Source organism: Apodemus sylvaticus, chromosome 13 (genome assembly GCF_947179515.1).
Source record: "Apodemus sylvaticus chromosome 13, mApoSyl1.1, whole genome shotgun sequence".
Classification (NCBI taxonomy): Eukaryota; Metazoa; Chordata; class Mammalia; order Rodentia; family Muridae; genus Apodemus; species Apodemus sylvaticus.
Window position 1 is genome coordinate 48183974 of NC_067484.1, and position 23483 is coordinate 48207456.

Below are 23483 nucleotides of genomic sequence, written 5' to 3' on the forward strand. Positions count from 1 at the left end.
TTAAACACACCATTTAGCAATCATTTGGTGTCAAATGTAAAATGGAATGCCCGACGGCTAGAAGAAACACTTAGGAAGACAAGGCATGGGGCACAGCCGCTGGAGCAGTCCAGGGATCAGTTTTCACTGGCTGCAATCGCTCCATGCAGCCTTTGGTCATTAATGTCGAGGCGCAAGCTGCCGCAGGGCTTAGCGTGCGCGTGCCTAGAACTCGGCGATGCGGCCTAGAATTTCATGATCTCTTTTAAACACAAAGAACTGCGCAGGAGCTTCTGGAGACGATTCCTTTACTTGTGCCTAATCTTACACCTGCAGCCTCTAGGCTCACAATCTCCTTCCGGCCAGTAGGAGAAGCACTCCAACACACCAATGGGCTCCTTATATTTCTGCAATGGGGCGGGACATCACGTCACATCTGAGGCCCGCCCCTTACGTGAGGGCGTGCGCAGACCCATATTTTCAGCGCGTGGCGCCCTCCGGCGGCAGCGCTCCTTCAATGCGAGGGCCTGACTCTTAACACCGCCCATGGAGCCGCAGGCAGAGGCGCGAACGCTCGGGGAGTCTGCGCCTCGGCCTTCTGGCGCCTCGGGGTCACCGACGCCGGACCAAGAGGAGCGGACCGAGGTCGGCGCACCGCTGGCGGCGACTCCCGCGGACGCACTGGGGGACAGCACGAATGCAGACGGGCTGTGGGGGCTGCCGGTGGAGCACGCGGAGCGCAGGCCCGAGTGCAGCCGCTGCAGGTGAGCGCGGGGCCGGGGCGGGGGCCTACGCCTGTGCTGCCGGGAGCTGCGGCGCCCCCTGTCGGCCGGGAGGACTCCGATCGTGTCTGCTAAAGCAAGAAGCTTTTCAGCCAGGGCCATGATTGTGTAACAGGACTTTCTTCAAGACTTAGTTTTTGAACTTTTTTGTTTGTTTGTTTGTTTTTGTTTTTGTTTTTTTTTCAGTGTAACAGAGCCCAGGTCGTCCTGGAACTAGCTTTGTAGACCAGGATGGCCTTGAACTCAAGAGATCTCCCTGCCTCTGCCTCGTTCGTGGATCAAAAGTGTGTGCCACCAAGCCCAGCAAGACGTAGTTCTTTTCCCAAGAAATTTCAGTCTTTAATAAAAGGAATTCTGGATGCGTAATGGCATTAATACTTAACGATGCTTAAGTGGGCTTGCCATCATAATATGGGTTGTAGGAGAGATGGATTGGGGAAGAACGAAGCAGCTGCCTTTGTTGAGAATTTTTGAATTTACTTGGCAATAAACCATGTTTGTTATCCGAGTACTTTCAAAGTGAAGGCAGAAAGATCAGAAGTTCAAGATCATTCTCAGCTACCTAGGAAGTTAGAGGTTAGCTTGGCTGTATGAGACCCTGTTTCAAAAAAGATTTTGTTAAACTTAATTTCTTGTGTGTCTGCTGTCTGTTCTGTGTACTAGAAACGCAGCCAAGAATAAATAAGTCGCGGCCTCATGCTAGCAGAACACTGCAGAGGTTATTGGGTGGACAATGTCGAGTAGGACTGGCTGTTCACAACACACCTGGTTATTCTTTTGGGGGCCACATGAGTGCTTTGCTGTGATTCAGCTGTGCATTTTGTCTTTCCTGCTTATTTAATCTCAGCACTTTAAGAAACGTCACTCCTTACCTCTTGGATGGATGTCCCTGCTTACTGAAAGTCTTCATCGATCGTCTCTGTTGCCCTTCTTAATTATTTAATATTGGTCAGTTTCCCTTATCTTGGTACCTGAGGTATTCAGCTTAGAAGGAGAAAACTTATTTGGGTTCAGGGTTTCAGAGCTTGCAGCTCAAAGCTTGGTTGTCTGTGTTGGGTCTGCAGTGCTGCACAGGTCACACTGTGCACAGATTCCATGAAGACTACAGAAAGGGGCCAAATGCCCAGGGTCCCACTCAAGTCATTTACCTGATGACCTAACTTCCTCTGCCTAGCCCACTTCCTTGTTCTAGTAATGCCATAAGCCTTTGACATATGGACCCCTTGGTGTGTGTGTGTGTGTGTGTGTGTGTGTGTGTAACCATTTCTGATCCCAGCTAAAGCTTATTGCCTCTCTTTCCTTGCCTTATAGTCGTTCTGCAGTTAGTTCCCTGTTCCTAGTTACCCTGAAATGGCTTTTGCTACAGCTGCCATAACGTTCATGAGGTAAAATCCAGTGGATCTTTGTCAGATTAGAAGATAGTCGTCGTCGTCGATCAGCTGGCAGTGTTCTGTAAGCACTGTCACACATGCCTTCTTTAGTTCTCTTAGATTTAGATGACTTTGTTGGCCCAGTCTCCTTTGCCTGTCCTTCTCAGACTCTAAATGTTGGGCTTCTCCGCTGAGAGTGCGAAGGTCCTTCAGCTAACATATCTCCAGGGAAAACAGGAATGTTAAGCACAAAGGATTGTCTTTTGGATGAAAAAGATCTTCCACCCAGAAGGCTGTGATCTGGAGGTGATTAATAGCCTGGTGATCTGCATTTTCTGTCGGGCTAGGACTAGGGGTGGCTAGTAATCTAAATGACCCATTCATCCAGAGGCTTTCCAAGCTCCCACAACCAGGACCAAAGGGGGCTAATAGCCCACATGACCTCTAGGCTGTCTCTGTGACACAGACTAGCCATATCCTTGCTTGGGCCCTTAAGCTAGTACAGGTAGCCTAGCTCTAGAACCCATCTTCTTAGAAGAAATGACATGTACCCCGACTCAAGCTTTGTTGTATTATGCTTTGTTGTGCATTGGAGATTGTATTTACCCAATACAAACTTTCCCCAAATGATACCAGTGTTTACATTTGTTGGGAATAAACCAGCTGGCATCAGAATCTCCAAAGTCATGATCCAGGTTGACAAAATCAGTCTGAGCTGAGTTTTCCTGTCACCTCCTCCCAGTTGGCGTTGCTGTCTGCCTGCCACCTGCAGAGAGACCCCCTCACTTCTCCAGAGAACTGATTCTTAAGTTCTCTTCTCTTTTGGATGGTAGATGGTATGCACTTCCAACTGGTGATTTTACCAGTTTCCCGATAGGTTATTGTCTCTAATCCTTCTTCTTTACCCTGGGCCTTTTCCTGAGCACCAGAATTATGCATTTGCTTATTACTTATTGGCTACTCTGCTAATCACAATACAGTGGTATAACTTCATTTTAAAAATAGATACAGGTAATACAACAGCAAACATCCAACATACTGGGATTGGATGGTGATTGGGATGTTGGCCCAGAGTGCTGTCAGGAGAGCTCTCTTGTGATGAGGTAGGACGCCTTTTTTACTTAAACACTTGGGTACTTTATCTTTGGCCTTGTGCCAGAGGTTGGCTTGTCAGAAGTCAGGATGGATCTCAGTTATAGGATACCTTACTGTCTAGATGTACTTATCATTGTGTGGCTTACAGTAAAGGAAAAGCGCCTGTGTTCAGCAGGAACTGGTCTTCAGGTTTTGCATTTGTCTTTGGGGTTTAGCTGTGTGTGGCTCAGTGCTCTTTGGAGAGCTGGGCAGGAACACTGAGCTGCAGTTCAGTTACTCCTGCTGTTCTACTGGTACTCACTGGCCCATGTTGCGAAGTCGTATCGCCTAAGTTACATGTACCAAACACATTTCAACTTAACCGTCTTTCAGTTCCTTCCCTCCCCCCATTTCTAATTTTCAACAAGGTGTCATGTAGCCCCGCTGGTTTCCAGCATTCTGGGTTGCCTGGAGTGATCCTCTGCTTCACTTCCTGCTGTTGGAATTCTAACATGGGCCAGCACAACCCACTGTGGGATGCTGGGGTTTTACCAAGGGCCTCAGGAACACTCTATCTGAAATCCATTTCCAGCCCTTTTTGTAAATATAAAATCAAATGTATTAGTGATGATAATGTGTAGGGCAAAAGTTTAGGCATTCTGCAAATTAAATTTTTTTTGGTAAATATAAAAGATCATATTTCCAAAGAAAAATTATTAATTTGTTCTTTCCTGTTTACATAGAAAATATGTTTATTCTTGAAAGTGGTTTGTTCATAATATATGTGCAAAGCTGATTTATAAATTGTTATGCAAGTTAATCATATGTTCAGAGTTGAGCAAAGATGATATATGCCGAGAAACATTTTCCTTCTTAATCTTAATTAAATCTTTAAAGAGGAGTGACCAGTTAAAAGCAAAATATACCAGAGCCTACTAAATGTTTGATTTACTTCCCCCAAGAAAAATAAGAATTGCACTATTACACCCAGCTAGATGTTTTCTTCAAAGAACATCATACCACAATAATTCTTTATGTTAATTTTCCCCCAATTAATAATTTATAGTATTAGTTATGCTTATAGATTTAAGGATAACTATGAAATCAAGTAATATTCTAGTTTAAAACGTGATAGTATTTAAAAGGGGTTCATAAGTTACAAAGTAATTGAGAAAAAGTTTGTGTGTGTATGTGTGTACCTATGCACACCTGCCAGGCATGAATATAGAAGAGAGAGGACAATTTGCTTTACTTTTGTCTCTCTTTCCATCTTAGAGTGTGTTCCTGGGATCAAACTCAGGCTTGTAGGCTTTTACAGGAAGAGTGATTAGCTGCTGAGCCCCAAAGTTCTTTTTATACATTTTTATCTAACAAGATAACTTTATTATTTGAATAGTGTTTTTCCTCTCTTGGTTTTAAGCCTGTCTCTGTCTCTGTCTCTCTCTGTTTCTCTCTCTCTCTCTCTGTTTCTCTCTCTCTCTCTCTCTCTCTCTCTCTCTCTGTGTGTGTGTGTGTGTGTGTGTATGTGTGTATGTGTGTATGATATGTGTATGCATGTGTGTGGAGAATGAAGGAAACCCTTGGTGTTGGTCTTTATTGTGGTCTCTTTTTGTACTTTTTGTTTTGTTGCTGCATATGCCAGGCTGGGGGGCCTTGAGCTATAGACTGCCTGACTTTATCTGGGCTCAGGGGATTTGAACTAAGGTTTTCCTTTTTGTGTGGCAAATGGTTTACCCATTGGACCTGTCTTCCATGCCTTTTATAATCTGTCAGTGGCTGGAGCGTGGTGGCTGGGATAACTGCTCTGGCTTTGGTGTTTCTATTGTGGCTGCACATAATGATAAACTGTGCACAAACCAGCATTTGGGCCCTTAGCTTTCTACTACATGTGGTACAAAGTGTTTCTTTGCCCTTTCTGATCCATAGATTGTTTTCTGTTCCTTTGGCTGTTTTTAATTATTTTGAGATGAACCAATTTATTTATTTATTTATTTACTTAGTCCTCTTGTCAAGTTCTGGGATGGCAGCTATGTTTACTATGCCTACCACATTATTGTCCATTTTAAGGTCAAGCTCACATCTGCTGAATCTTTTTCCTGCCTATGGTCAAATTCTCGTTTCTCTTGGTAGCTCTTCAATTAGGAAAGCAGATTTGAAAGTAGTACTGTTAGGTATTTACTTTTTTCCTTTGCTGAAGGGTCTTTCTTTTCATTAGAAAACATTTTTATTCTGTTGGAAGCCTAGTGAAAAGATGGGGAAAGAGGGAACAGTGAAATGGAGTGAGTAGAAGTTTTGGGACCATGCAAGGAGAAACCCCAGAAACAAACACATCAGTGGTCTTAAAGAGTGCAACATGGTACAACATGGACATGGACTTAAAGGATTCCTGCTCTTAGAGTACATTAGACCAAGAGTGAGCCCAAATTTGAAATTTCTACTCTCTCTGAGTCTTCCTTCTGCCCTGTTTGTGGTCAGTGCCCTGTTTGTCTTCTGTCTGTTATCTGTGTCTTAAGTCTGTCCCTAATGAAGGGCTTCTCTCAATATTTATTGAATAGCACAGAAAATATGGAATGAGAAAAAGGAATTCCTTTTTACAGAAATTTTTAGTCAAATCTTACAAGAAAAGAAGTTACTTTACTGACCCCAGATGACCCAAATAGTACTTAAAACCACAAACAGATGTTTTTTTTTTTTTTTTTTGATTTTGGTTTTTTTCAAGACAGGGTTTCTCTGTATAGCCCTGGCTGTCCTGGAACTCACTCTGTAGACCAGGCTGGCCTCGAACTCAGAAATCCGCCTGCCTCTGCCTCCCAGAGTGCTGGGATTACAGGCGTGCGCTACCACCGCCTGGCCAAACAGATGTTCTTAAACTGTATCCAGATGTTGCTTCCAACATTTATGGTAGGTACTTGTTTTCTTTAAAATGATTTTCAACCTGTTGACTACTTTCAGCAAATTATTGTCACTTCTGTCTCTATCTCTTTCCCCATTTCTACCCCTATCCCTCACACACTCACTTGAGCATGCACACACACACACACACACACACAAACACACACACACAATTCTGGGTCAGAGGCATGAAGGAATGTGTAGTTAAAGGTCTGAGTTTAGCTTATGTTATAAAAGCTGATTGCATGTGAGGTCCATGGCAGGGTTAGGTTGGGCTATGTTGTTTTCTTAAAGGCAAGTTAACCAGAGTGAATATATAGTAGGGAAACAGATCAAGTATATAGTTTTAAATGGTCTCAGGGCATATAATTAACTTGGTTGCAAGGTCCAGCAAAAGTTTAGTTGTGAAAGCAAAAGGTATTTTCAGAAAAAGCCATTCCCACAAACAAAAAGAATAGGTATTCAATAAGCCCACTATTACTGCAAAAAGGATTAGAAAGCTCAGTAGAACCAATTTTTTTGTAAAGAAAAGTTTGTTTATATGGTTAAGTTCCTTGACAGAATTACCTTTGTTTTTGAGTTGTGGCAACATATTAAAGGCATTTTCATCATTTAAACAGTGTTATAAGTTTGGATTCTGTAGAGGTTTGAATGAGAAAAGCTCTCATAGTCTGATATATTTGAATGTGTGATTCCCAGTTGGTGGACTGTTCAGGACTAGGAAGCATGGCCTTGTTGATGAAGGTATATTGCTGAGGCTGGGCTTTGAGGTTTCAAAAGCCCACACCAGGCCTAGTGTCGTTCTCTCTCTGCCCGATGCTTGTGGATCAGATGTAAGTCTCTGCTGCTCCAGAGCCATCCATGTCTGCCTGCCTACTGCTTGCTCTGTACCATGATAGGCCTGGATGCTAACCCTCTGGATCTGTAAGAAAGCCCCAATTAAGTACTTCGTTTGATAAGCTGCCTTGGTGATGGTATCTCTTCACAGCAGTGGAACAGTAACTGAGACATATTCAGTGGCATTAGATTTGCAGGGTTACATAGTCATCAGGACCATGTGAACCCAGAGCCTTTGTATTGTCTTAATATAGGCTCTGTGTCTTAGATTTCTGCTGCTGTAATAAAACACCATGACCAAAAGCAGCATGGGGAGGAAAGGGGTTATTTCAGCTCCCACATCCCTGCTCATCCTCAGAGGAAGTCAGGACAGGAACTCCGGCAGGGCAGGGACCTGGAGGAGGGACCTGGAGGCAGGAGCTGATGCAGAGGACACGCAAGGCTGCTGCTCACTGGCGTGGTTTTCACAGCTTCCTTTCTTATCCATCCCAGGACCACCTTCCCAGCTGTAGCACCATCCACAGTAGGCTGGCTCCTTCCATAACAACCTTGAATCAAGAAAGTGCCACACAGACTTGCCTACAGGCCAATCTAATGCAGGCATTTTCTAATACAGGCATTTTTTTCCAATTGAAATTCCTTTTCCCAGATGACCTTGGCTTATGTCAAGTTAACAAAAAACTAACCAGCATACTATGTCTCTAATAATTTTCCAGTTCCCTCTCTCAAGGGCTCTAGTAATTTTACTTTTTTCCTTTTTGATTATGGTAAAAATTTAAAATTTGACATATATATGGAGTCTCATCCAATGCTTTAATGAACATGAACATTCTAAATGTTTGAATCAGCATAAACTATTTCCTCCAACATTCTTTATTACAGGAACCTTTACAGTCCTTCCTGGTGTTTGAAATGCACCGTGTATTGTCATTAGCTGTGATTTCTAGGTTGTGATGGGTCTTCCAGTTCTCCTTGTTTTTCATAATTTTGATGCTTTTGAAAGATACTGGTGAGTTACCTTGTAGAATGTTGTTTTGTTTGGTTTGATTCATGCCTTCTCATGGTTAGTATTAGGTTACACACTTTTTTTTTTAAAGGGTAACAACTGCAGAGCAGTGTGTCCTTAGCAGCTCACCTTAGAGTTTCAGAATAGGGAGCTTATTAAAAGAAGTGTGTGTGTGTGTGTGTGTGTGTGTGTGTGTGTGTGTGTGTGCGTGCACATGCTGAATGTTAGTGGAAGTCATAGGACAACTCGCAGGAGTCAGTTCTCTCCTACCTTGTGGGTTTTGGGGATCAAACTCAAATTATCAGGGTTTGAGGCGAGTGCCTTTCCCAGGGCTGCTTAAAAAAAAATGGCTGTGGATGTTTTGTTTGACTGTATTCCTGTGTTCCACGTGCCTGTCCGTGCCTGAGGAGAGCAGAAGAGAGCCCTAGAACTTGGAACTGGAGTCACAGCTGTGAGCCGTCATGTGGGGCTGGGAATTGAACCCAGGTCCTCGGGCAGAGCAGCAGGTTGCCTTACTTGATGAACATGTTTCCAGCTTTACAGTTAATATTCCTTATTTCAGTTTATGTTTTTATATATAATTTATATGTACTTATTAAAACACTAAAAATTATTAGAATTGAAGGCATCAGATACAAACTTAAAAATTAAACTTATTCACAAAAATCTTTGTCCTTTTGTAGTAACTCAGCTTAAAATAACATACAGTTAAAATATTTTCTTTCTATACTTATTTTAGCTAATTTTTTTCTATTTTGAAAAATTTTAGCTACTTTTTCAAAAATATTTTAAGTTTTATGAAAAACAAAGACAAGATACAGATTAACATAGACCAGGTTTAGGGTCACCATCACTGCCCACCAGTCTCTGTGTTGTCACACTGGAAGTCTTCTGGGCTGTAACACACCGTGTCTGTTCATTTGCTGTGTTAACAGTGCCTTGGGGACCTTCCCCAGGACTTGCCTCTGACTTCTCTCAAAATGGTGTTACACTTTCTAGAAAAGTGCCCTGGTTGGTTGGCTGCCACCCACGCCCTACTGCCATCCTCCTCCTCCTCTTCCTCCCTCCTCCTTCCTCCTCCTCATCCTTCTTCCTCCTCCTTCTTCCTCTTCCTCCTTCTTCCTCCTCCTCTTCCTTCTTCTTCTTCCCTCCTTTCTTTTCTCTTCAGTCCTGTATTTCCTTAACAGTAAATCACCCTGACATTTCTCTTATTAAAAACTTTTGTTGAGCCTTTTTTTTTTTTTGGATTTTTAAATTTACATTTCAAATGTTATTTCCTTTCCAGGGCTCCCCTATCTCATCCTCCCTCCCCCTGCTTCTATGAGGGTGTTCCTCCACCCACCCCACTCCCACCTCCCCACCCTCAATTCCCTTCTCTGGGGCATCTTTCAAGCTTTCATAGGACCAAGGACCTCTCTTCCCATTGATGCCTGACAAGGCAATTCTCTGCTACATATGCCATGTGTACTCCTTGGTTGGTGGCTTAGACCCTGGGAGCTCTTGGTGTGGGAGGGGTCTGGCTGGTTGTTATTGTTCTTTTTCCTATTAGGCTGCAAGCTCCTTCAGTACTTTCTATAGCTCCTACATTGGGGGCCCCATGCTCAGTCCAATGGTTGGCTGTGAGAATCCACCTCTGTATTTTCAAGGCTTGGTTCCTTTCAGCAAGTGCTTCTTGGCATCCACAATAGTGCTGAGGTTTGGTGGCTGTGTATGGGATGAATCCTCAGGTGGGACAGTCTCTGGATGGCCTTTCCTTCAGTCTCTGCTCTACACTTTATCTCCATATTTACTCCTGTGAGTAACCCAATCACACACATGGTATGTACTCACTGATAAGTGGATATTAGCCCAAAAGCGCAGAATACCCAAAAGTCAATTCACAGACCACATGAAATTCAAGAAGGAAGACCAAAGTGTGGGTGCTTTGGTTCTTCTGAGAAGGGCAACAGAATACTCATAAGTAAATAAGGAGATAAAGTGTAGAGCAGAGACTGTTGAGGCTTTTCAAGAAGTGTTTCTAGTTATTTTGCAACATAATGACCAACCAGAAATAGCCTCAGTTATTTGGCTATACATTAGGGAACCCAGCAAGTAATTACAGATTGAACTCATGAAATTTGTTTTAAATCACCAGAGGCATCACACAGCAAAGCTGCCCCCAGTCTGCCAGCAGTGGTAATAACTCCTAGTTTCCTCCTGTTACTTTTTGATGCTGTGAAAGGATAGCTGAAACACCTTAGAAACGTGCAGTTTCCAGGGCTCACTGGTGGGAGAACTGGCTTCTGAGGATGCCAAGTAGCCCTGGTTTCTCTTGCTTATGTTCTTGCCCTTGCCTCTCGCCATCTGGTTATCTCTGGTGTTAGGTGATCTTGCTGTCTCTGACTGTGGCTTGTCCCTCCTGCAAGCCTGTGTGTTAGTAGCACTCCTGGGATACTAGTTCTCTCTGAGAGAAATTTGGGTATGGAGAGCTGTGGCACAGGCTCAGCTCTGGGGTGCAGATGGAAACTGGAAGGATCTTGTCCCTGAATGTTCCTTGGTTCCTGTGTCCTCATGGCTCTGGGTGGGTTCCTCTTGGGCCAGGAATTTGAGCAGAAGTGGTGGTCTTACCTGTGCTCACAGGTGTGTTGGCACTCCTGGGAGACCAGCTCTCTCCCTACGGTATTTGGGTATGGAGCGATGTGCCACAGGATCAGCTCCATGCACAGACGGAAACTGGAAGGATCCTGTCTTCCAGGTTGCAGTTTCAAGGTCTTTTTCTTTTCTTCTGGTCTTCTTTATGGTGAGGCAGAACAGATGGCTAGGAGAGTAAAGTAGCTGGTTCATGGCAGGTAGGAAATAGGCCAAGAGGAATGGGCTAGATGAAGTCTTTCAACACCATCACAGGCTCCACTCCCAGCCTCCTTCCTCCACATGTGTCCTACATACCAAAAGTCCATTCATCCGAGAATCATGTTAGTCCATTGCTGAAGTTTGGACTCTCAGTATGCACTAACCTCTCTGAAATCTGCTAGCCACCAGCTAATCCTTTAAACCCTAAGACTTTTCTCCCTGGTCATTACATGGGACATAGGTGACACTGGTTGGGTATGACCATAATGGGGCCATCTACTAGTGCCTTCTGTAGCCTTTGAAAGATGTGCTGTGGCCAAACAGAGATAATTGGAATTTCTGTAAGGGCAGCGGTCTAAAATAGTTACGACTTCTACAAGATTCTCTTGCTTCCCATAGTTAGTGTTTCTTGATTGTGCTCAACCTGTGAATACAAAGGAGTTATATGCTTAATGGGAAAAGCTGCCTATTACTGGATCTTATAATAGAACATATGGAAACATTTCATACTGTCCCACGGCAGCTGTTACCTACTCACATATGCCAAATGACTGTCCACTGACTTAAAACAAAAGCAAACTTTTTATTTGACATGTATGTGTATGTATTTTGTCTGCATGTATGCAAAAGACATCTGTGCCTGGTGCCTGTGGAGGGTAGAAGAGGATACCAGGTCCCCAGCAGCTGGAGTGATACGCATTGTAAGCAACTGAGTGGGTTCTGGGTAGGTCCTCAGTACCTCAGGACTGAGCCTTCTCTCCAGCCCATCTTCTTGGCCTTCCTGCCAAGTAGTGTTCCTTCTAAAGATGGAACCCAGGGCCTCAAGCATGCTAAGCAACCATCCCAGTAGTCTCGACACTTACAGCTCTTTTTCTTAAACATTTTATTGCTCTTGTAAATTTGCTAAAATGTTATACATGCAGCCAATTCCTGATTTATGTCTAGGATTTTAGGTGGCATCCTGGAATTTTGATACTGTTAAGGTAGTTTTCTGGGCTGGAATCCCAGTGACTTCAATCTGTGGCTGACATCATCATGAGTTTTGGCAGAGGAAATGCTGTTGTATGTTCACAACAACATTTGCATCATTGCAGAACAGTCTGGAGACACCTGCCTCAACAACGGTCATGGCCTTCAAAGTAACCATTGCAAACCAACTTGGAAACCGAAGACAACAGAGATTTGTTCTCATACTTTAGGAGTCAAGAGTTGGAACTTAGGTTGTCACTGGTGCTGGTTCCATCTGGGAAGATATTGTTCCTCATTTCCTCTTCCCTGGCGTTGTTTGATTAGTGGTCTCTTTCATCAGCTCTTCCCTTTTCTTATGACAGTCATTTTAAGTCATCCTAGACCAATTTCAGTGTATGGTTCTTCATTACACTTGCAAAGGTCTGATAGTCAAAGAAAGTCATATTCATGATGTTAGGTTAGGACTTGGGCATACCTGTTTAAGTGACACTGTTCAACTCATACAGTCTGATACTTCTTATATCTCTCTGATCTTCTAGTATCTAGAATCTCTGATATTCTAGTAAGAATTTAAGATCATTAACATTTTTTACCTTTTCTTAAGAGTAATATTTATACCAAGCAAGCTTGAGAGATGAGATCGTTGTCCCAGCAAAGGTTTGTATAATACTTATAAAATCAGTGGTTTCCCAAGCTCATTGTTTCTCTTTTGTGATATAAACCATTGATCACCCCTACTTTATTCTTGTGTGACTCAGGGAAGAGAGGGACTGCTTTGAACATTTGGGGTACTCAGAGCACCACAAAGGGATAGTAAGATGCTGTGTCAGTACGATGCTTGGCCTCTGACTCAGAACTCTCTTCTTTTCTTTAGACTAACTCACTGACCTCCAATGGGGTAGAAACTTAGATGTGGCCAGGAGGCTTCTGTCTTGTCAGATTCTTGGGTGCTGGAATCTGTTGGGCAGAACATTTCTGGAATTTGATCCAGTGCATGAGACTTAGAGTAAGAAAGGACTTTACCCCTTGTCTAACTCAACTGTTACCACCAGAAGATCAAAAGAAAAGCACTTGGGACCAGAATAAAAGAGGTGAGAAGGCCAAGCTTGTCTGCTTGGGAATTCCAGCCAGAGAATATACAGAAGGCAGAGAAGGCCTCTCAGTATGGGACATAGTGCCACTTAGTGCCTCAGCTTCCAAGAAACTGTCTTAGAATTCAGATAGATATGAATCACTAGTGCTTTTTTTTTTTTTTTCTTGAGAAAGAACAGGTAGCGTGCCTGAGCTCAAATTGTACAGTTCATTGCTCAAGCCTTCAGTGAAGTAGTTTTAGAGCTCATTCTTCAGTTGTATCTTTAAGTAAACTCACATGTGCTCTGCAAATGTTTGTCATGTGGTGCCTTACACTAAGCCAGGCACTGGCAGGATGAAGATGAAGGGAACTTGGCTGTTATGATCAGGAGTCTCCAGGGGAGAATCACACAGGCTGTAGTTGTGCTGTAGCATGACTGATGAGATTGAGGCGCACCAGCAGGGTGGAGGCACCTGAGCCGCTACGCTCCTCCTTACCTGTTTCTTCTCTCTGCTGTTGCTGTCATGATGTAACAGTTCTGTACCTATGGTGGTTGTTTCCCAGCTTGCCTTTCACCAGAAGTCCAATTCCCAACACCTGGGGCTACTCATGGTATTCTTTTCCTGGAGGTCTGTGCTTGTATTATAGGTAAGGGGCGGGGTTCAGACTGCTGAGTGTACTGCCCAGAGCCTGCTGCTTAGTCCTCAGCCTGCTGATTTGTGTCTTTCTCTGCCACTCCATACAGATCCCCTCCTTGTTATCCAGAACTGTTGCTTCTAAACAGTTATTTGTTAATATTTAACTCTTTAGCTTTGTTATTTTTCCCCTTTGAGAATCACTTCCCTTAATTTCTGTTGTATGAAATCTATGCTATCTCAGTCCAACTTAATTTCCATGAAAGCAGTTTCTCTATTTGAGTACATAGACTCTCTCCTCCCCTTCTTCCACTTCTCCCTCTCTCCTCTTTCTTTCTTGGCATATATGTGTATAGCATGTGTGTATGATATTTGTGTGTGTCTGCATGTATGTGGGTGTGGGCATGCATGTGCTACAGTGCGTGTGTCAGAGGTCACAACTTGGGTATAGGTCTTTGCCTTCCACTGTTTTGAGACAGGGTTTGTTTGCTTCTTTGTGGTCAAGCCTTGCTGACCCGAGAGCTTCCAAGGATTTACCTCTTCTCCTCCCCTCTTCCCTCAGGAGCACTGGGGTTATAGATGTGTGATACTGTGTGTGGATGTGTGTGTGTGTTCTATGATTCTCAACTCAAGTCCTCATGCGTGCATGGCAAGTGCTTTTACACACTGAGCCATTCCTCAGCCCTAGAACTGTTTTTGTTTTTTTAAATTCCAGTTCTCCCCACTGTACTGTTTGCTTCCTTATATCTATCCTGATATCCAACCTCATATCCCCAGTTACTTTTAGCCATTTTATACTAGTTTATGGATGCTTAGGTATTGACCTTTTTCTCCTAGCTCTCTTATAGTGCCTAAAGTTTATCTTCAGCTATTTTAGCTGTAGTGATAGACATGTAGGGCCTAAAACAACTTAGATAAAATTATACCTCAAGACTTCATCAACAATAGATACATGGACTCAATGTAAAGTACTAATTGAAAGCATCTGGACTGAGAGCTGTTGTAGTGCCTGCTGTATTTTCTCCAAAGGAAGTTATTAACTTATGTGAACCTCCTATTTTTACCTAGAGTAGGACAGTGATACAGTGATGCCAACACTCTGACAGGTAAAACATTTGCATTGCATCTGTAATATAAAAAGTATGTGACCAATGCTAAATTCTCTACTTCTTTTCCTCCCTGTTCCTCTTCTCTTTTCTTCTATGAATTGTCACTTTTATTATCATTAATACATTAATACCTTTTGCTGGTATCTAACTTTTTTATTGATAGGGTATCTTTTCCCTTAAACTAAAGGCTAAGGGACATTATGAATTTGTGTTATTTTGTAGATCACATCAGGTCACTTACTCCTCCTTAGAGGTGTCACCCTGGGGCTTTCAGTAGTCTTCATTTTAAGCAAATGTTGGTCAAGCTTCTTGAAACAAACAGACAAATAGACAAACACACTTTTTGGGTATGGCTTCAAATCCATGGGTTATTCATAGTATTGGCTTCTTATGCAGTAAGCTAACACTAATCTAAACCTTAATATACTCTATTTCAAGAAAAATTCTCAAGTCTCTTTATATATTTTTGAGGAAATAGACATGTAAATAAAGTTAGGAAGATATAAAATCCCATATTTTAAAATATAGGCATTTTTGATAAGAGGCAATGAAAGAATAAACAAAATGAAGTTTTTCTAGTAACATAATCCTCATACTTTATATTGTTGTTTGGAAAATAGCTTTACTTTAACTTTTGACTCTTTGCCTGTGACGATGGATGTGTTTCCCTTTAATTAGCATTTGGCAGGGAGCATGCGCTTCTGCTATATGTGTGGGGTGCTTATATCATGTCATGGAGGGTCTGGGGGTCATGTAGTGGCCCAGGGCCATTCTTTAGCATGCACAGGGCCTGGGTTTGAGCCTTAGTACTAGAAGAAAATAAAGATCAGGTTTTGTTGCTATTTTTTTTCTAGGGAAGGACTTGTGGATTTGTTTTATATTTATTTACTCATTTATTTTAATATCTAGTATCTGATAAATAATATTTCAAAGTATAGAAGAAACATTATGGAGGAGACTTTGATTAATTTGCTACTAAAATAGCTACTTATATCTTTTTTGTTTTGCCTGTCTTAGACATCAAAACCAGGGTATTGTGGATGCAAGGTGCATGAGAACTCTCTCTTATGTTGTCCCATCCATCCATCCATCCATCCTTCCATCATCATCTACTATCTATATATCATCTATCAATCTGTATATCTTAAAAAACAGGAAGTAAATCATAGTTAGCTGATAATAGTAAGGTTCTCAGTCCATAGGTTCATATGTTTGAATAGTTGACCCTGACTGATAGAAGAGTTTGGAAGGATTAGGAGGTGTGACTTTATTAGAGTAGGTATATCCCCGAGGGCAGGCTTTTCCTCTCTGCCTTATGGTTTTATTTCAGTATGTGAGCTCTCAGCTGCTGTTCAGTGTCATGTCTGCTGCAGGCTCCTGCTATGAAGGTCGTGGACTCTAACCCCTGAACCCACAAGCCTCAAATTATATGCTTTTTTATGAATTACCTTGGTCATGGTATCACTTAACAGTATAGATGAGTAACTTTTAAAAGTTAAGAATCTGACAGTAAGAACCAACTTACCTCCATTGCTGTACTGGAAGTTTGTTTGTTTTTATCACATTCTATAGATGATTAAAAATTAGTATGTATTTCTAATAGATATATTTATATACATTTTATTTATGGCAGTAGTAGATTCTTATCTAATGTCCATGACCTCACTAGCCCCAGGAAGCTGGCTGGGTTTCTAGTACCGGGCTTAATTTTTCCTTATTGAGTGAGCTTTAAGTCCAATTAGACAGCTTATAATAGTAATTTTTCTTTTTTATGCTTTTCCTTAACTCCTATAGTCACTTTGAAAAGAATCTAGTAAGAAAAAACAGCTGGGGGAGTATATGAGAATATTATAGTTACTTAAATATGAAATAGTCATAAATGGGAGAGGTTACCTATGTATGGGATGAAAATTTATAATACATTAAATGTTCGTGTAGGTGCTTGTCTTTTTATTGGTCAAGATGTGTATATAGTTTGAAAAATATAATAAGTAGCATTCATTTTCTAGGTTATTTCAGTTCTTTAAAAGATTTTAAGAATGGGGCCGGGGGACTGGCGAGATGGCTCAGCAGCTAAGCGTGCATGTTGCTCTCCCAGGGGACTGGATTTGCCTTCTGTACCCACAGTACCAATCACAGCGCTCACACTGCCTAGAGCTTCTGTTTTAAGGGATCTGAACCCTTTTCTGGCCTCGTTGGCACCTGCATGCAGGTGACATACAGACATGCAGGCATGGGCACACATAAATAACAGTGAAAGAATGTTAGAAAAAGGAGCAACCAAAATACAGCAGAGGGCACTGTGGGATTTAGTTTTTCAGAGTGTGTTTTAAAATGAGAAAGCGGTTGCCATTTTTGTGTGTGCTGTGTTGTAGACTTTAATTAATGCTGTAAAGAGCTGCGGAGTCTTTAACTCTCTCTCTTTTGAGAATATTAAGAAAAATTGTTGTGTTTTTGAAAATTTGAGTTAAACTATTAATTTTTAGGGAGTGGGTTTATGTTTGTGTTTCTTTAGTTAATGAGCAAAAATCCTTTAAGATAGTAATTATTGTAAATCTATTCATAAATCTTTAAATTTTACTTTTACTTATGTGAGAGTATCTTGACTAAAATCAGTACTGTGATAGGAAAAAGCATTCAGTGAATATTGTGTAAGGGACTTAATTAGGTTTAGAAAGATGTGTTATAGGTCCTAGAATCTCAGATCCATGTCTGACGTAACTGCATTAGCCCTCAGGCTGTCAGAGGAGGTGCTGGGAGTGGCAGGTTACCCTGGCACTGCCACATGCACTGTGGGGGCAGTCAGTCTGTATCTTCAGGCATCATACATGCCCATTCCAAATCCATCTCTACTGAGAAGCAAAGAAAATGCTTATCTCACTCAGATCCCTTAGGGAATTTTTTTGTAGGTTCCATTCATATTTTAAGAATATAATTAAAATTTATTGGGTTATATATATTTTTAAAGAAGATAAACCCTAATGAATGGAAAAACAATAATGTGTTTACAATGCATTATAAATGTAGTGAATGAAAAAGTTCAGCTCTTTGGACATTCCATTATAGTTAGATGTGCAGTGTATATTAAAATAGGAATTGATTGAATTTATTATTTAATATACAGGTATGAATTTTTCAGGCTTAAGTTTATATATTTAAAGTTTTTTATTCTTTTTTTCAAAGAGTTTAGAATGAAGATGGCAATTATGCTGCAATTACTGTTTATTAAGAGATAGTTTAACAGCTGACCAGTCATAGCATATTTAACACACAAAACTCACTAAATAAAGAGTTGGTCAGTTGAAATGATAAGATGTTGTAAAGAACTGTAGTGTTGAGACTGGAGAGAGAGCTCAATTATTAAAGTATTTGTCATGTACATGTGACAATCTTAAGTTTGGTTTCTAGAGCCCCTATAAAAAGCTAGCTGTAGCTGGGAGTGATGGTGCACAGTTTTAATTCCAGTACTCCTGAGGCAGAGGCAGAGGCAGAGGCAGGTGTATCTCTATGAGTTTGAGTCAAGGTTGGTCTGGGACAGCCAGGACTATAGAGAGAGATCCTGTGCCAAAACAAACAAACAAGGAGAAAAAGAAGAGCCAGCGTGTTGCACAGGACCTGAGACTTTCTGCCCACTCAGCCTACTTGGCAAGGTCCAAACTGGTTCAGTACTGAAGTCGCAAAAACAAAACCCAGTATGGCTTCCTCCTGAGGAATGACACCCTAAGCTGTCAGCTTGCCTTCACATGCATGCGGATACACTTACATGTGCACCTGCACACATGTGTGCTCACATCGACCAACTATAGTAATAGGATACATTTAGTAATTAGATTACTGTAGACTAAAGTTAAATACATAGAAATTCATATTTTATAAGGTTATCAAAGCATGAGAGGAAGCAATTTTTAGCTTACATCACACTTACAGAGTTTACTCAGTGTTTAGCTGTTTTCTGCAGTAACGGGTTCACCTCTTCCATCCTACCACTTATTAAGTTGGTCACAGAATATTCAAACAGAGAACAGAAATGCTGGCCTTGTAGTAGAATGAATTATTTAAGTACTGTAGAGAACATGAAGGAGGTATGAAATTCGATGTCTAAGAAAAATGAAGGGATGGGATAGGAAATTATGTAGGAGAAAAGCATCCATTGTAAAGGTGAGAGAGAATGTAGAAGTATTCTTTCACTGAGCATTGTTTGCGATCCTGCTATGGTTGTGTTAGGAATGCAGCGACAAAAAGAGGAGGCTGTACTATTGAGCTATTAAAAACAATGAATTTATGAAATTCTTAGGCAAATGGATGGAACTAGAAAGTGTCATCTTGAGCGAGGCAACCCAATCACAAAAGATCACACATGGTATGCACTCACTAATAAGTGGAAATAGCCCAAAAGCTCAAAATAAACAAGTTACAATTCACCCAGCACAGGAAGCTCAAGAAAAAGGAGAACTTAACTAAGGGTGCGTTGGTTCCTCTAAGATAGGGAGCAAAATACTCACAGGAGCAATAAGGGAGACAATGTGTGGAGCAGGGGCTGAAGTAAAAGCCTCCCAGAGACTGCCCTACCTGGGGATTCATCCTATAAACAGTCAACAAACCCCAACACGTTTATAGATGACAAGAAGTGTATACCAAAAGGAGCATGACATGGTTGTCTTCAGAGGGGCCCTGCCAGAGCCTTACAAATACAGAGGCAGATGCTAGCAACCAACTATTAGACTGGGCGTGGGGTCCCCAATGGAGGAGCTGGAGGGTGGTCCAGAAGAGCTGAAGGGGTTTACAGCCCATGGGAAGAACAATGATTTCCGCCACCCAGACGCCCCAAGACTCCCAGGGACTGAACCATCAACCAGGGGACACACATGGTTCCAGCCAAAAATGTGGCAGAGGAAGGCCTTGTTGGGCATCAGTGGGAGGAATGGTCCTTGGTCAGGTGGTAAAGGCTCAATAGATGCCCCAACAAAGGGAAACCGAGGGGGGGGAGGGGGGAGCGTGTTGGGTGGAGGGGCATATACGTGGAAGCAGGGGGAGGGAGGAGGGGTTGGGGGTCTTTGGGGAGGGGAGAAATTGGGAAAGGTTTTACCATGGCAATGTAATGAAGATGATATTCAATTAAAAATAATTAATATAAAGAGAGAGAGAAAAAAGAGGAGGCTGGACTTTGTTGTCCTGTAACTGACATTGTATCAACCTTGCCCCCACGTTCTGTTAATGTGATCTTCAATGGTAATTAAATATATGAAGGGAAGTCAGGAAAAGGTGCTAGAATGTGATAGTAGAAGGAGTGGATTATTTTAGAATGGTGTATTGGAGCAGATAGATGAAGAATGAAGTCCTGCAGATAGGTGGAGTTAGTGAGACATCTTGGGAAATAGACAATTATAGGGTACTCTTCCCCTCCTCCACTCTTCCCCCATCTCCCTCTTTATTTTGATTTTTCAAGATTTCTCTGTATCCTTGGCTATCCTGAAACTAACTCTTGTAGACCAGGCTGGCCTTGAACTTGGAGATCTGCCTGCCTCTGCCTCCTCGGATTCTGCAGGCTGGGATTAAAGGCCTGTGCTTCCACTGCCTGGCTGTAGGACCCTCTTGATACCAGAGACACACAGGACTAGAGCGACAGCTTGTATCAGAGCAGGCCTAGGTGCTGCGTTTCTGCAATAATCTTTGTGGTAGTCTAGTTTAGCAGTCTGGCTCAGGTACAAGATGATGTATTGCACATAGTACAGCTACAGACAGCTTCATACTAAAAGGACTAACATTTCATAACTCTAGGAAGTTTCTAGGGCTCCAAATTAGGGAATCCCAAAGTATGGTGTCCTGATCAGGTTTTATAGTTTTCCAGTCAATATGCATTCTATCAGTTGTGGATTGTTTTAATCATATGCATATGTGATAGGGTTGCCTAGTGATAGAGTTGTCAGGGCAACTGAACTGGTTGGCTAGGAAAGGTCATATCTTCGTAAAGAGAAAATGGCTTCATTGGCTTGTGCATTTACTCTTCTGTTGTTTGTTCTTTGGTAACTGCTTCTTTAAAAATTCAAAAGGTGGGCTGGAGAGATGGCTCAGCGATTAAGAGCACTGACTGCTCTTCTGGAAGTCTTGAGTTCAAATCCCAGCAACCACATGGTGGCTCACAACCATCCATAATGAGATCTGATGCCCTGTTCTGGTGCGTATGAAGACAGCTACAGTGTACTCACATATAATAAATAAATAAACCTTTGGGCTGGAGCGAGCAGAGCCAGAGAGCAGGGCCAGAGCGAGAAGAAAAAAAAATTCAAAAGGCTTTGACAGCCTTCAGATGCAGGAATGGATAACTAGGCAGCATTTAGATAGGAATGAATTTAAGTCATTCAGTGGGAAAGAAAATCCTGCAGAGGTGGATGGGGAACTGCACCTGAGACTGTCCTGTTATCCATCCCCACCTGCAGCATCAGTAGCACCCACCAACTTGTCAGAAACACAAATTCCCAGGGTTACTCTGTCACATGCTGTGAACTGATGGTTAGGCTCAGCAGTTTAGCTTAATGAGCCTCTGAGGTGACAGGGTTGCAAGCTAATGTTCGTGAACTTATATCTCAAACACCAAAAGGAAGTAGAGCGAATACTCAAAAACCCATCCATATTTCCTAATCCTTCCAAACCACCATCAGTTGGGGCCAAGTATTCCGGTGTCCAAGACTGACAGGAGGGAGGGAACATCTTATTTCACACTACCATATTTCACTTTCTAGCCCCCATAGTCTTGTAGCTACACCACAGACACAATTATTTAGAAGTCTAGAAGTACAGGCAAGAATTTATGGAAATGTATGACTATGATTAATGACAGTGACTTCAGCCTTGTGAGGAAGAGATAGTTGCACACAAGATGAGGAGTGTTCTAGCGCATAAGCATGTAGCTATGAAGGTTAGGTCCATCCTTAAAATAAATAGGGTGCAGGCTGATGGGTTAAATTGGCCAGGACTCTAACCAGTGCCAGAGAACCAATTATATTAATAGACTGATAGAACACACTTGGTAAATGTTCTTAATGGTTGTTAGATAGGAAGATGACTTGGTTTTTTTACTTAGTTGTATTTGATATTCAGATTTTCAAAGCTAAGTTTTTAAAAGGCTACAATATTTTGGATCAATTTACTTTTATAAAATTAGTCTTATGTAACATTTTCACCAAGTTCACTGTGGGAGTATTTATAAAGGGCAGTTTGAGTAAGTTGATTTTGCAATGCCAACAGGAAATTTTATTGATACCAATGTTTTCAAAGTTCTAAAAAATGTCCATAATAATTGAAATGAAACCTAATAGTAAATGCTACACAACACAGCTGATGAGTGATAATTATAAAAATGTAGTGTAATTGGTGGTTCATGTACTAAAGGTTTGAAATGAATGTTCGCTACTATGCCAACATGGGATGCTATAATATTAGGACTTAGAGCTATAGAAAATTAAAGTTAATGTTTTTATAATCATAGCTTGTTTTGGCCAAAATTTGCATATGTTTACTAAAAATTTTCAAATTGAACTATACCTTACCTATTGGGGTATGGTTAGGGTCGAACTTCAGATTGCCTCATGTTATGCTAGAGAAACAAATTATTTGATTTTTTTCATTGATCATCTTAATTTATGCTTTTGATAAATTTCAAGTACAACAATAGAATTTTAAGCTTTTTAGTGTTACCCTATTTCTCCTTTTACAGAAAGGGTTCTTTCTTATAGCAGACTTTGGTCTACAGGTCTTAGTATTCTCAGACTCTAGGTCTGTCTGTCACTCTGCACTTTATCTAGTGAGCACAAAAAGACTTGTCACCCTGAATAGCTTGTTTATAGTCATGACAGGGCATGTATTGTGCTGCAGGACAGTTATACAGGATCATTTCAAAGGGAGCTAGGAAGTGTGTGCATTGGATTAGTAGTAGATTTAAGGTTCATTGAGGGGAAGAAAAGCTGGTATCATGTATTTTATTAAAACAGATTTATGTATCTTATTGTTTTATATATGTGACTGTTTTGTCTACATGTGTATTTGTGCACCACTTGTATATTTGGAAGAGTGCATCAGATCCCATGGTACGGCATTGATGGTCGGTTGTGAGCTACCACTGGGAATTGAACTTGGGTCTTCTTCAAGAGAAACAAATGCTCTTATCCACTGAGCCAATTCTTTGGCTCAGGATCTCATGTTTTAATCCCCGCACAAGGTACCATCTAGTCCAGAGCGTCTTAACCCTTTCCCATTGATGGGTTGAAGAGATAGCTTAGTGGTTAAGAACAATTGCTGTTCTTGCATAGGATGCAGGTTCAGTTCCTAGTACTGCATCCTATGGTACTATCAAGTGGGTACATGATAGCTTACAACCTTCTGGAACTCCAGCTCCAGAGAATCCAGTGGCCCTTTCTGGTTCCGAGGGGCACTGCACACACATAATGTATAAACATCATACAGTCAAAATACATAAAATAAAAATAAATAAATCTTAAACCCCTCCTCTTATAATCCCTCTTTACTCAGGAACATTTTATGTACCTTGTATATATAATACAGGTATACAAATCAAACATTTATTGAAATATTAAGTCAGAAGAACTATAAAACAGTTCTTTGGAATAGATACAAATTTATCATAGAAGATAGACGTCTTTGTTTTTACATAAAGAATTAAATATTAGCTAAATATTTGATCCTGCAGAACACTATAATATTTTCAGTATTTTAAAGAGTTGGTTGATACTTTTAAATTTGTAACTGTTATTGTAAAATATGCATAAATATATAGTACAAAGTGGTAAATATATGTTTGGGGATTCACAGGCATTTTCTCTCCCTCGGTGATGGAGATTAAATGTAGATAACTAACATCAGGTTTATTAGGAGGCCGCTCTCGGTGGGTCCGCGTCAGTAGAGTCAAACATCC

General features: G+C 41.4%; 1 protein-coding gene across 1 annotated transcript in view; it reads left to right on the plus strand.

The window, feature by feature from the left end:
• Window positions 1–452: 452 nt before the first annotated feature.
• Dtwd2 (DTW domain containing 2) overlaps window positions 453–23483 on the plus strand; it is a 53968-nt gene continuing 30937 nt past the window's right edge. Inside the window, exon 1 of the mRNA XM_052155725.1 lies at window positions 453–743. Within this exon, the coding sequence (XP_052011685.1) occupies window positions 526–743 (218 nt within the window). The 5' untranslated portion in view covers window positions 453–525. The remainder of the gene's footprint in view (window positions 744–23483) is intronic.